This window comes from Asterias amurensis, chromosome 2 (assembly GCF_032118995.1).
Source record: "Asterias amurensis chromosome 2, ASM3211899v1".
NCBI classification, from domain to species: Eukaryota; Metazoa; Echinodermata; class Asteroidea; order Forcipulatida; family Asteriidae; genus Asterias; species Asterias amurensis.
The window spans coordinates 29575239-29587218 of record NC_092649.1 but is presented as its reverse complement, the minus strand read 5'-3'; the positions used below and the strand labels follow the sequence as shown (position 1 = coordinate 29587218).

The window sequence follows — 11980 nt, the reverse complement described above, 5'->3', positions numbered from 1 at the left end:
ACTTCTAAAGATTTCTTCCAAAGAAATAAATGAATTTAAGAATCTGTGTTTGTTGGTTCCTTTATTATGTTATTATTTGTGTGTTTACTTATTGGTTAATGTTTGTTTGCTTGTGGACTAAGCTTACTTAAGTAATCATACCTGTGTACTTCAGTAGTTTAATGTTATCAAATTGCAGACCAATCATTGAATTGTTACACGAAAAAAAGACCATGGCTCGACTTCAAAGACCTGCTTAAGCAAAAATATTGCTTAAGAATTTGTGCTTAGCGGAAATTAACAGTAAACCATTCACACATTGTACACATGACATTGTATTTTGGCTGGTAATCTTAGTCTAGCAAGTATACGGTTTTTTGTACTTAATTTTAAAAGCTACAAACAAGTATTATTAACTCCAGGGGAACTGACTGGGTGAACTTTAAGATTTAGGGTTGAACAAAGACAAATTTACTAGAGTGGGACTTGAACCAACGACCTTCAGAGTGATGAGCCATTGATCTACCAAGTTATCTAGCCCTGTTTCTGCGATCTTCCTATTTTGTCAACATAATGACTGTTCAGGGGTGCCAAAAGCAAGCACATCAAATAAAATATTTTACTAGCGCGATTTTTTAATATCATCAAAAGTCCAAAATATGTTTGTGACAGGAACAGATGGAGCATCGTTGAAGAAACAGTGGGGGCACATAGACATCAACTATTATGTGTGGGTGTGTGGGGGGAGGGGGAGGGGCACTTGAGGTGAAGGCTACAAATGTAACAAAGAAGAAACCCCTTCCCGGGATACTATTGGTTGTTGGAGGAGGTCAAGAATCGGGGCTTAATGTCACAGAGCTGCTTAAGCAGAAAATATTGCATAGTTTGCTAAGCAGGACACATGTCAAAAATTGTACATAGTACATGTTTGTTGGGGTACACCACTTATCTTACATACCGCCCTCTAGTGACAGTTTATAGTACTATATTAATGCCACTCATTTAAAGCATAATATGAACTCAACATGACCTATATAGTTAAGAACAAGTCAAGTATTCATTGATTCTTTTCTTTGCGTCTCAACAGTTATAAACCCAAAGAAATGTGGACCTTGTATGTATAATTTTGTTGTGCCAAGCTACCTTTTGTGTTTAGCATCTGAAATTTTGCCCTGTCAGGTGGGGTTACTTTCTAAGCTGTTTAAGAAACTATGGTTAGGCGGAGCACTCCCATCCTGCAACTCCCACCCATCGGTAGTGTTATACAAGTGAATAATGATTTGTTTCCTTCTACCCCGTACTTTTTATTTATTTATCTATAATTGTAATAAAACAACACCAAGCATTACACGAGAGCCCATCAATGAGGAAGGAAGAAGTCATATTGTTGTACCTTTGAGTCGCATCGTTACGAACCCATAACAATGTAGACGGTAACTTCCAGTAACCATCAATGTGTTGTGCATAGCTTCCTTTTGTGCTTGAGAATGGATCTCTTGGCCCAGTGTTTCAGGAATTATTTTCCTGGGTTAGGCACAGCTACCCACCCCGCAACCTCCACCCACCGGGAGCTTAATAAAAATGAATTAATGAATGGTTTGACACATAGCTGATACAAGTTGTTTCCTTGCACCCCCCCCCCCCCCAAAAAAAAAAAAAAAAAAGAAGAAGAAGTTTTAAGCCACTTGAGTTAAAGGCTAAGAAGTAACATTTTTAAGGAGAGAAAAAAAACCTTCCCAATACTTGAAAATTGTTACTATTATTTATTGGAGGAGGTCAAGAACCAGGGCCCAGTTTCACATAGTTACTGTACATCATGAGACGTGCTTGTTAGTACACCACTTATCTTATATGCCGCCCCCTAGTGACAAATTATGTTTAACACGACTCTTCGTGTACTAAAGTAAATGGATGGGGGTCTGTGAAAATGTCACGAGTCACAAGGGGGAAGATTAACTTATTAGGTTTTACACATGGCTGAAAAGAGCACACAACAAGCTTCATTTTAACATGTCTTACACAGTGGTGTGATGTTTGGTTCCGAAGTTATGACCTTTTGAAAATTGATTATGTCATTATCTGAAGGGAAAACTTCGACTGAACATGACCCAATAGTTCTAAACAAGTCAGGTAGTAATTGTCAAGTAACAAGTAGTGTTGTTTCTGTCCCCAGTCTCAATCGTTATGAACTCATTACAATGTGGACGGTAACCTTATTATTGTAATCATAATTTTAATATCTGGGGTACAGAATTTTCATTTTCGTTATACCCATACACCCGGTGTACATCAGATGTATGTTACTCAGTATGAACAAACAAATCTGTGAAAAAAAATCACAGGCATAACTTCGTGGTGCTTAGCTTTTAATTTTTTAAAGAAAGATCTCAGTTTTTTTCTTGAATATAATACAGGATTCATCTCACTCCACCTATTAATAGTTTTGTTATACCTATTAACTTTATCCACCAGTGATTGTAAACCACTTTAACTAAATGTTTACTTGTGATCTTCAAAAGGATTCATTGGGACATGTCAAATTCCCGCTCTTATATCTATCTTTCCGAGGAATTGCTTTTAAAACGAAACTACACTTAATAAAAAAAACCATTGGTATTTAATTCAGAAGTAAATTCTTTGTTGGTGGAAACATCCCGGAGTCTGACAATGGATGCCGAGTTTTAGAAATACCTGCATCGAACCAGCGCCTGTAAAAAAAGTGGCTTACCCTGAACATGAATAAAAGAGTTTGACCCAATAGTCTGATTGCAATAGTCAAACAACGAAAGGGGAGGCTTATTGGTGAAACGACTCCAGGACAACAATACGTCTCGCAACAAAGAAGAATTCAGATTCAACGAGTTCATCAAGATGTACAAATTCCTTGGGGACCTCCATTCATCTGTAATTGACCCTTAAAAAGGGGATTGTGTCAACCAAACCGTAATTATACCCGTAACAGAAACTGCCTTCTGTGAGTCCCCTTTTGCCGTTTGTGTAAAATGAAGGGGGTGCTACTCGCAAGGTTTAAGGTCCACCTTAATCTAACTCCTGAAAAACACTTCACTATTTCTGCTCGAGCCAATACTATAGGAAAAGCCTTTGAATTATTTTAGTTGATGGTCAAGCCTGAAACACACTAAACCCTTTCACATTATATCCAGACCCTACCTCAATGATTTCTCTGACCCGTCAAAAAAGAATGCAGTCCTAGTATCGTTTGCAATTGGGACATTTTGAGAGCCTGACCATCAATTTGACGACCAGAAACATCTTGGTTATTCCATGGAGATTCCGAATATCTGCAGCCATGGGCTCAACAGCTAAAATAAGTAGATAATGGGATAACGACAACCGTGCCTCACACCGCATAAAGGAAAGAGTTCAGAATCATAGCCATTGTAAGTGATGGCTCTTTCAATGTCAGTATAAAAGACTTAACCCGTTTACTCAAGTCCTCGCCAAAGCCGTGATACAACAAAGCTTTATTCACACACTGCCATTCCAACTTATCAAAAGCTTTTTCAAAATCACTACCAGGGACATTTGATTCTTCTGTATAATCATGGAGCAATAAACTCCATTGGTATAATGTAAAGCTTCACTGAGTATTGGACAATTATTTTCCCCAATGTATCTACCCTGGATAAAACTGGTTTGTTTTGAGCCGATGAGAGTGGTCAAAATGATTCTTAATTCTAAAATCAATCTTCAATTTAAACCACAAGGGAAACTGACTGGGTAAATGTTTTAAAATGATTTGGGGGTTGAACAAAGAATTGACTAGAGTGGAATATTCGAACCAACGACCTCCGGCACGTTAATCCGGAGGTCGTTGGTTCGAATCTCACTCTAGTCAATTCTTTGTTCAACCCCAAAATCATTAAAATCAATCTTATCAGTGTTCAAAATTGATGTTAGGCACCATCCCGCATTGAGTGTTTTTGTATGATTCTACACTGTGCAACAGTGTAACAATCATTCGTGGAATGTTGGATGGTAACCTGATTTCGCTTAGCAATATTTTCCTGTGCTTAGTAATTTTTTGTGCCTCGAATTGTTGACCGGTCTTCTGGGCCCAATTTCTTAAAGCCTCGATGGGGGTTGGCCCTGGACACCGGTCACAAATTGTACATGAGACATGTGTGTTGGAAGTACCGCCCTCCTCTTTACACAACGTGTGGCCAAAGGGGTAAGGGTTTTGGGAAAGTGATACATCTCCGTTTTCAGATTTGACTTGTACAAAACAAAACCATCCGTGATTCTATCAAAGCAATTGTTTTATGAATCATTCAGCTAAACCCAAACAAAGTTGTTGAACTGTGCTAAAGCTATTGCCAATATATAAAGCAGGTTTGGCATATCTTAACGAATTCTGACTCTGGTTTTATGCAAAGTCGATATATTGATCGGTGAAATCAATCGTCTGGTCCTAAATTGTATCAAGTATTTGACAAAAAATTTGGAGTGAAACAAAGTCCCATAACGAAGTCACGTTTAAAGGGAGAGAAGAAATCCCTTCCCATTCCTGGAATTTTATTGCTATTATTATTTATTAGAGGAGGTCATACAATCAGGGCCAAATTTCACAGAGCTAAGCAGACAATATTGATTAATATTACTTTGATAAGCAGAAATGAGCAGGACACTTGTCACAAATTGTGTATGAGAGATGAATGTCAGGAGTACACCGCTTATCTTATATACCGCCCTCTAGTGGCAACTTATAATTATAATGTCACTCGTTATATTTATAAAGCATTACTTGGACAGAACATATCAAGTCTCCTTCCTTTGAGTCTTAATCGTTACGAACCAATATTAAGTAAGCATAATTATAATGCTTTCTGCTTAAGCAGCTCTATGGAATTGGGGCCAGTGTGTGGACAACTTCTGAAGCTGCTTTATCAGAAATAATTATGTTTTGGTTGGGGTGAGCCCCCCTCCAGCCTCCACCCACCCCATTTCCATCCTACCTACAGCACATTGTTGTCTAAAACAAATGAGCAAATGAATGTTTCGATACACTTCATTGCCCCCAAGTCTTCCACTCAGCCCCCCCCCCCTTAATTAAAACACATTCTCACACCATGTGTTGCAAGATTTGTCCGAATTGTCAAATTTCTTATTGTGTTCAAGCCTATCCCTTGTACGGTAAGGACAATAAATTCAATTGCTCTTTACATGGAGGCATTAGACTAATTTATTCCTCCATGCTCTTTATTACGCTATTAATTATTAACCAGGAGGTAAGCATCGAGATCCCTGGATAATCAACCTGCGCAGTTGAAATGGGCAGAGTGACCACACGCGAGTTTGTTATTCTCAAGATTTGGATCCTCCAATCAGATTCACCGATTGTGATCTCAATAGGTGAAATTATCCAATCAGATTCACTGATTGTTTTCTCCACAGGTGTAATTATGCAAATGACACAGTTATTGGCACGTGCTTCTCCATGTGGGCTCGTGTGGGCGCGTGTGGGCAGACGACAATTTGACACGCCACTTTTAGTACGCGTGGACTGCATGAAGGATGGGCCCTACCTCTGGGCTCCAGCGCTGGATTTGGACGTCGCGTTTTCTTTTGGATGAACTTTACCGAACAAAATAAGTCATTTTTGCTGAAAATGTGTTGAAGAAATATTGACAATAATTGTTGCAGCATTTGATAGCCGTGGTTGAGTTTTGAAGAACACAGTCGACTATGGAGTTTGCTGAGCAAAGAGAAAGAATAGACAGAGAGAGTGTGAAGCAATTCTTTCACTTGCCAGAAAGAATTTTCTTCCAAGAAAAATTGCAGATTGAAGAAAAAACCACTGTTGAGCCCTTCAGTACATCGTGAGTTCCATGGAGTCAACTTTAACTCAGACCACAGACTTTATGAAGGTGAAGTAAAGACAATATTATTTAACTTCAATGTTGAGCACGCGAGTGTGGCTAAAGAGTGCTCCAGTGATTGAACGCGGACTGATTGCAGTGTAAAAGATGCACGACCGAAGCCAGAGCTCCTCTAACAACATCTTTATGAAAGTTTTGTGAACATTCATGCACAAAACCTCAATGACTACGTTTGAAACTTAACGTTATAAATAAACCCCTTCAAGATGAACTAGAACTGTAGCATTGAGGATAGGGGTTGTATTTCAACTGTACTTTTCGTCAAGAAGCTGTAACCGGGCCTTGCTGACTGAGAGGCGCACCCGGACCGCGGAGCTGCCGTGTTCAAGTCAAGATTCAAGGCAAAACATTTCCTGTGCTAACTATTGATAGACTTGTCTGGTGAGAGTTATCTATGGATTGTGTGGTATGGGGATGTAGCATTGGATATCGTCCATTGAAAGACAAAGACAAGAGTGTGAAGACGGTAAGCGAAGATCTAACCCATTTCTTGCAGGTTCCCACCCTTGTTTTACAGCCCCTGTCCCCACTAGATAATCTGCGATGAACTTGTTGATGTTGTCCCACATTTGGTTGAGCTTTCAATGTGACTTCACTCTGTCGTGGTGTTTCTTGTTTTGCATATTGGTCGAAGCCAATGATGCTTTTAATTAGAAGACAAGTCTTTCTGGAAATTTCTTGGGGTTGAAACTTCAAAGTCGTCAGTTGTCATGTTTAGTATACAATTGTCATGATTAATTTGTTTGAAAATCAAAATAAATATCTTTAGGTTTAGAGCCTACAGTTTTGGGAGTAAAATCCAAATAAGTTTAGTAAGAGAGATTAGGTGAATCTTCCCTCTTCTTTTTTAAACTTTTTGATGATCAATGTTTGGTTTATAGGAGTATTCAAAATAGACAATTTAGACAGGCTAAATGTATATTTGCATACTCCTAAATCATCATTACATCAATTCTGGGTGTAGATTTTTAACTTTAACAAACCCCCGCGTACTATAGTAGTGAGCAATTTATACATACTAAATTAATACACATAATATAAAGACAGCATTCATCAATTCTGAATGTGAAACATTTAACTTTGAGTGTATGACCCAAAGTCCTTAAACATTAATTGTAGTAAGAAAAATACAACATACACAAACATAGCAAAGTTGTCATGAAAAAATAAAGTAAAAACGAGTTGTAACAAAAGTAGTTTAACTTTAACCTAAACAAATCTGTTCATAGCCCTCGGTATTTATGTACCTAAACTACTGCAATGAATTAGTTTTTGAGCGCTGCGTTAAATGAAAAAAAGATAAAACAACAGGAAAGGAAAAAAGATGAAACAACAAGAGCGGGATATTTTCTTCTCCATGATGAAACAGAGAGAGCAACCACTGAGAACACTGATGTCATTGATTCCTGAAGGTATGTATTAGTGGTAAGTGTAGGCCTAGAGTTAATAATAGTGTTGGCCTAGAGATAAGATTAACTCCCTTTTCTAGCAGGTTTACTGAATATTGGTAGCTCCATGGTAGACGATGACGATTTTCTCTCCGATGGTGCTGATGATCAGGGGTCAGTGAGGTCAAGCGTTTTCAAGCAAAGGTCAAGTTATTCACGACAGGTAAAGTATTGGTAAGTGAGAAAGAAACTAACACTTTTCTCCACAGCTGAATTCTAACCATTTTGTGCAGCTCTTACTTCCACAGGTTTCTAACCTCTTCCTTTTCAGGCAATAACCTTTTTCTTGTTTTTCACAGTATAACCGATTCTTCCTACTGCCAATGACATGTGATTGGGCATTGGTGGCTAACTCATTGGCACCATACATAATGACAGGTTTGGTAATAAGGTCTCAGGGTAAACTCATGGTGTAAATCACGCTATGGCATGATGTGACCCCCAAATGCTAACCTTTCTAGATAGTTTTCTTCCCAAGTATGCAGGTGATGTTTTCCCATCTTGAAGCGACTGAACTTTCTTGTGCAGCTGAAGAGATGTCTCACTGCATGGATTGTGGTCTAGCACAAGGTTTGGTAATGCATATTATGTAAGATAGGAGTTTCTGAAACTACTTCGTTAATTGAACGAATACTCAACTCATGACAACTATGACATTTGGAAGATCATACAAATTTCAAAAATTCTAGCTTATTGTTAAAAAAAGAAAAACCCAAAACAAAATCATGTATCAATACAGTTACAATATTGAAACCTCTCAAAGAACTAAACTTTTTAGTTGTATCTGGTAGTCAAAAGTATTACATCAATTGTCATTCCACAAGGCAAACAATATTTGCTTTAACACCAATAAGCCTACTCGCTATTGCAGCTGCGCATGTCCGTTACTGCTGACAACGCAATTTGTTTATCTCCCGTGACCTTTTGACAATAAACCTGGGTATTTATTGTCAAAAGGTCAATGGAGATAAACAAATTGGGTTGTCAGCAGTAACGGACATGCGCAGTTGTAATAGTGAAACGGCTTATTGTTACAGGCCTTGATTTTCGCTCCTAAAGGAGCACTTCAATTTTCCTCTGGTAAGGGGCACGTCTATAAGGAAAATGTAAATTTGTATTTGAACTTTTCAAAGGGCACCACAGCAAAAGTAAAGGCACTGCGGCAAGTGGGGTCATTTCAAGGCCTGTTCTATTTCTGTAGTTGAAGATAATACCTCAATCACTCTATCTCTTCATGCAACTATCCACAACATTTCAAAGCGTCGTGACCAAGAAAAGCACTGGACTCAGATAGGGACATCTTTCGGATGAGACGTAAAGCTGTTGGTGGTATGTGTTGTGTAATGCATGGGAAAGAGCCCCATGCATTAAAAGAGAAGGGTTGTCCCCCTGGGAATCCTGGTTTGATTTGCAGCATTTTGCATCACAGCACCCTGTAAATCTATTGTAAGTCATCTCATTTCAGGGTATCAAGGGTTGTGTGAGCGCCTTGACTGAAGGCTACTTTCTTACTGTGCAGTGGTGACTACAACTGGAGCTGTTTGGAGCTGCATCCAAAGATCTGACGGATGCTGGTGTAGAAAGTCAACTACAGCCAGCTCGGTTTGAGGTGAATTTTCAAAACTTTTTAAATTTGAGAAGAAGTTCTTCCCACATAATTTTGGGCAAATTATAAGCAACCTGCACCTTTGGCGATATATCCAGCAGTCTCAAGTAGTTCTACCATTTCCGATACCACAGCAGCAGAGGTATTCACAAGTCAGACCAATGCACATCTCTTTTTATTTTGAAGAAAGGTTTTTGTTATTAGTTTTGAAGATGTAGATATCACAATCAGTCAAAGATAGTTGCACCATTTGCACGAAGCATTCAAAACCTAGAACCCTAAATCTTGAAACAATGTATTCAGCTCTTGCACTTATTATACACATATTGACTGGCAATGAGGTAACTAGTGTACGTCTTTTTCCCTAAGGGACTTTGAGTGACCAGAAGAGCGACCTTTTTTCCCGAGGTCAAAGGCCAATGGAAATAGGCCCCTCTTCTGGTCACTCACAGACCCGAGGGGGAATAGACGTTCACTATAGTTACTGAATTATGCCAGTCAATATGAGTTTTATAACACAACTCTGTCTTAAATGTGAAATAAGAACAGAAATCTGGAAAAGAAAGGAAGTTTTGTAGTTGCTGTTCACGATTCAAGTCAAGAGAGGACGCTGTAACCGGGCACGATTTTCAAAGACTGCCTGCCCGGGAACTAGTTCCCGTAAAACATGCGCGCGTGATCACTAGACTATATTAGTCCATCTCTCGTGACCGTGTTTCAGCCAACTAGATTACAGAACAAAAAAGAGGTGTGTTATAATACAAATAAACAGAGTGTTATGGGCTTACTGCATGTGTCATTCCCTTCATTTCAGTGAAAACTATCCAGGGTTCTGTGAGTGCCTTGACTGGAGGCTACATTCTTAATGTGTGCCGCAGTGGTGACTACAACCAGCGCTGCATTGGTGGAGTGGAGAATACAGGTGCCAAAAGTCATCAGCAGTCAGCATGGTTAGAAAGTAATCAAAAGTTTGTAATAAATGTTGTTTGAGGAGAAGTTCAGATGGCTAGGAATTAAAAATAGCTATGAAGTATTAGTTCCCATCCCAACCAAATTCCAAAACCATCAAACATCACCATCTTAAAGAACTTGCCTTCAGAGTATACTAGTTTGTGGTCTTGCAATATGAAATAAAACCCTTGTTCCTGATGAAACATTAGTTATTTTCAGATCTTGCAATTTGTTGCCAAGATATAGCAACAAATGTGCCTCACTTTATGTAAAAAAAATAGTTAATTCCCTGCTGTTTCAAATTTGAGAAAGACTCTGCTAGGGTCGAAACATATCAGGCCATTTACTACTGTTTGCATTTGTACCATAGGTTTTTTGGGTGGTAAGCAGTTTGCAACTGCTAATTATTTTTGTTTAATTTATGTCGATCTCTTTCCTTTCAGTGAAAACCATCCAGAGTTCAGCGCGTGCCTTGACTGAAGGCTACATTCTAGTGTGCAGTGGTGACTACAACTGGAGCTGTTTGGAGCTACATCAGTACATCTGGAGTGGGAACAACATCATACATTGTGGTAAGGGGCAACTCTGACTCAGAGCAACCATATAACAATTTTAAACCATTTTCAATTTTGTTTTGATGACCCACCAGCCCACCTCGGATTTTGTTAAAAGAAATTGACAGACTATTAAATACATGATACAATGAAGAACAAAGGAATGCCTTTAAAGGAAGCTGAAACCTCAGATCAATGTTCTCCCAGCTCAGGAGTTTTCAATGGCTTTTCTTGGCTTTCAAATGTGCAACTTTTAAGTTGAAAAAAAATTGTGAAAAAAGAGGAACTTTTCAATATTGATTATTCTGAATGGCCCCTAAGTTTGCAATAATGCATTATTGAAATTTTTTAATAGAAATTCTTCCTATAGGACATAGAAATAAAATTGTCACTTTTGAAGTTCTATAATATGTAACTAGCAGTAAAAAGTAGTTCTACCATTTCTGAATTCAAAGAACATTAATGTGAAAACATGATTTAGTTCCCATCTCAACCAAACCATTAAACACGCACATCTCAAGGAACTTGTCTTAGGACTGTTTTCTGTAATCACAAATAATTCCCCCATTCTTTGCAATTTTTTGCAATGATGTAGTAACAAAGTCTGTTCCTCACTTTTTGGCATCTCCTTCCTTTCAGTGAGAACCATCAAGGGTGCAGCGAGTGCCTTGACTGAAGGCTACATTCTAGTGTGCAGTGGTGACTACAACTGGAGCTGTTTGGAGCTGCATGGGTAGATCTGGAGGATGCAGGTGAAGAAGTCAACAACAGCAGACCTTGTGGTAAGGAGCAACTCGAGTAAACATTGCTTCAGAATTTGAATATGTTAAACTTCGTTTTGAAAACACCCACCCACTCAAGGGCAAAAAATAAATAAAATATCAACATACTGCTAAATATCCCTGATACAATGAAGAACAGCTTTTTGGGCTGTCAAACAATTGCTACTTTCAAGTTGAAACAGAAAAGGAATTTATTGTCATCTTTCTTTCATTATACAGAGGCAAAGCATTCCTGTTGTTTGGAACCATTCCATTGCTTTAATCTTTAAATGAAGGTAGTTTCACGGACATCTGGAAATTTCAATTAAAAACGTAGTTGTGTTTCTAGATCACGCCAAGATCCAGAGCCTTATGTCTTTGCAAGAATACTAAACTCCAACAGGAACACACAATCTGAAAAAAATACCACAATGACACTTTTAGATTCAAATTTTGGGGCTAAAAAATTGATCTTGTTTAACCACGATACCAGCAGCACATTACTTCAAAGTGAAATGCTTCTCAAAATGGCATGCTTTATGGCAAACTTGCACATCTCAAGAAACTTGAGGAGTGTTGTTTTCTGCAATCACAAATAATTCCCCCATTCCTTGCAATTTGTTGCAATGATGTAGTAACAAAGTCTGTTTCTCACTTTATATGGCATCTCCTTCCTTTCAGTGAGAACCATCAAGGGTACAGTGAGCGCCTTGACTGAAGGCTACATTCCAGTGGTAGATGTAGAAGTCAACAGCAGTACCTTGTGGTAAGGAGCAACTCA

General features: G+C 38.5%; 1 protein-coding gene across 1 annotated transcript; it reads left to right on the top strand.

Annotated features, from left to right (window-relative positions):
* The first annotated feature begins 5520 nt into the window (after positions 1-5520).
* Positions 5521-11965, top strand: LOC139933946 (uncharacterized). Its single transcript, XM_071928193.1, has 6 exons — positions 5521-6345; positions 7793-7902; positions 9748-9883; positions 10328-10456; positions 11078-11220; positions 11881-11965. Exons 3-5 carry the CDS (start codon positions 9799-9801, stop codon positions 11173-11175), a joined length of 312 nt encoding a protein of 103 aa, XP_071784294.1. The 5' UTR covers positions 5521-6345; positions 7793-7902; positions 9748-9798; the 3' UTR covers positions 11176-11220; positions 11881-11965.
* Positions 11966-11980: the final 15 nt, after the last annotated feature.

Excerpts from the sequence above, each read along its gene's own strand:
- LOC139933946 (XM_071928193.1), top strand. The coding sequence starts at position 9,799 with ATGTGTGCCGCAGTGGTGACTACAACCAGCGCTGCATTGGTGGAGTGG. Across the intron at positions 9,884-10,327 it reads AGTCATCAGCAGTCAGCATG|TGAAAACCATCCAGAGTTCA; the intron begins GTTAGAAAGTAA and ends CTTTCCTTTCAG. Across the intron at positions 10,457-11,077 it reads GAACAACATCATACATTGTG|TGAGAACCATCAAGGGTGCA; the intron begins GTAAGGGGCAAC and ends CCTTCCTTTCAG.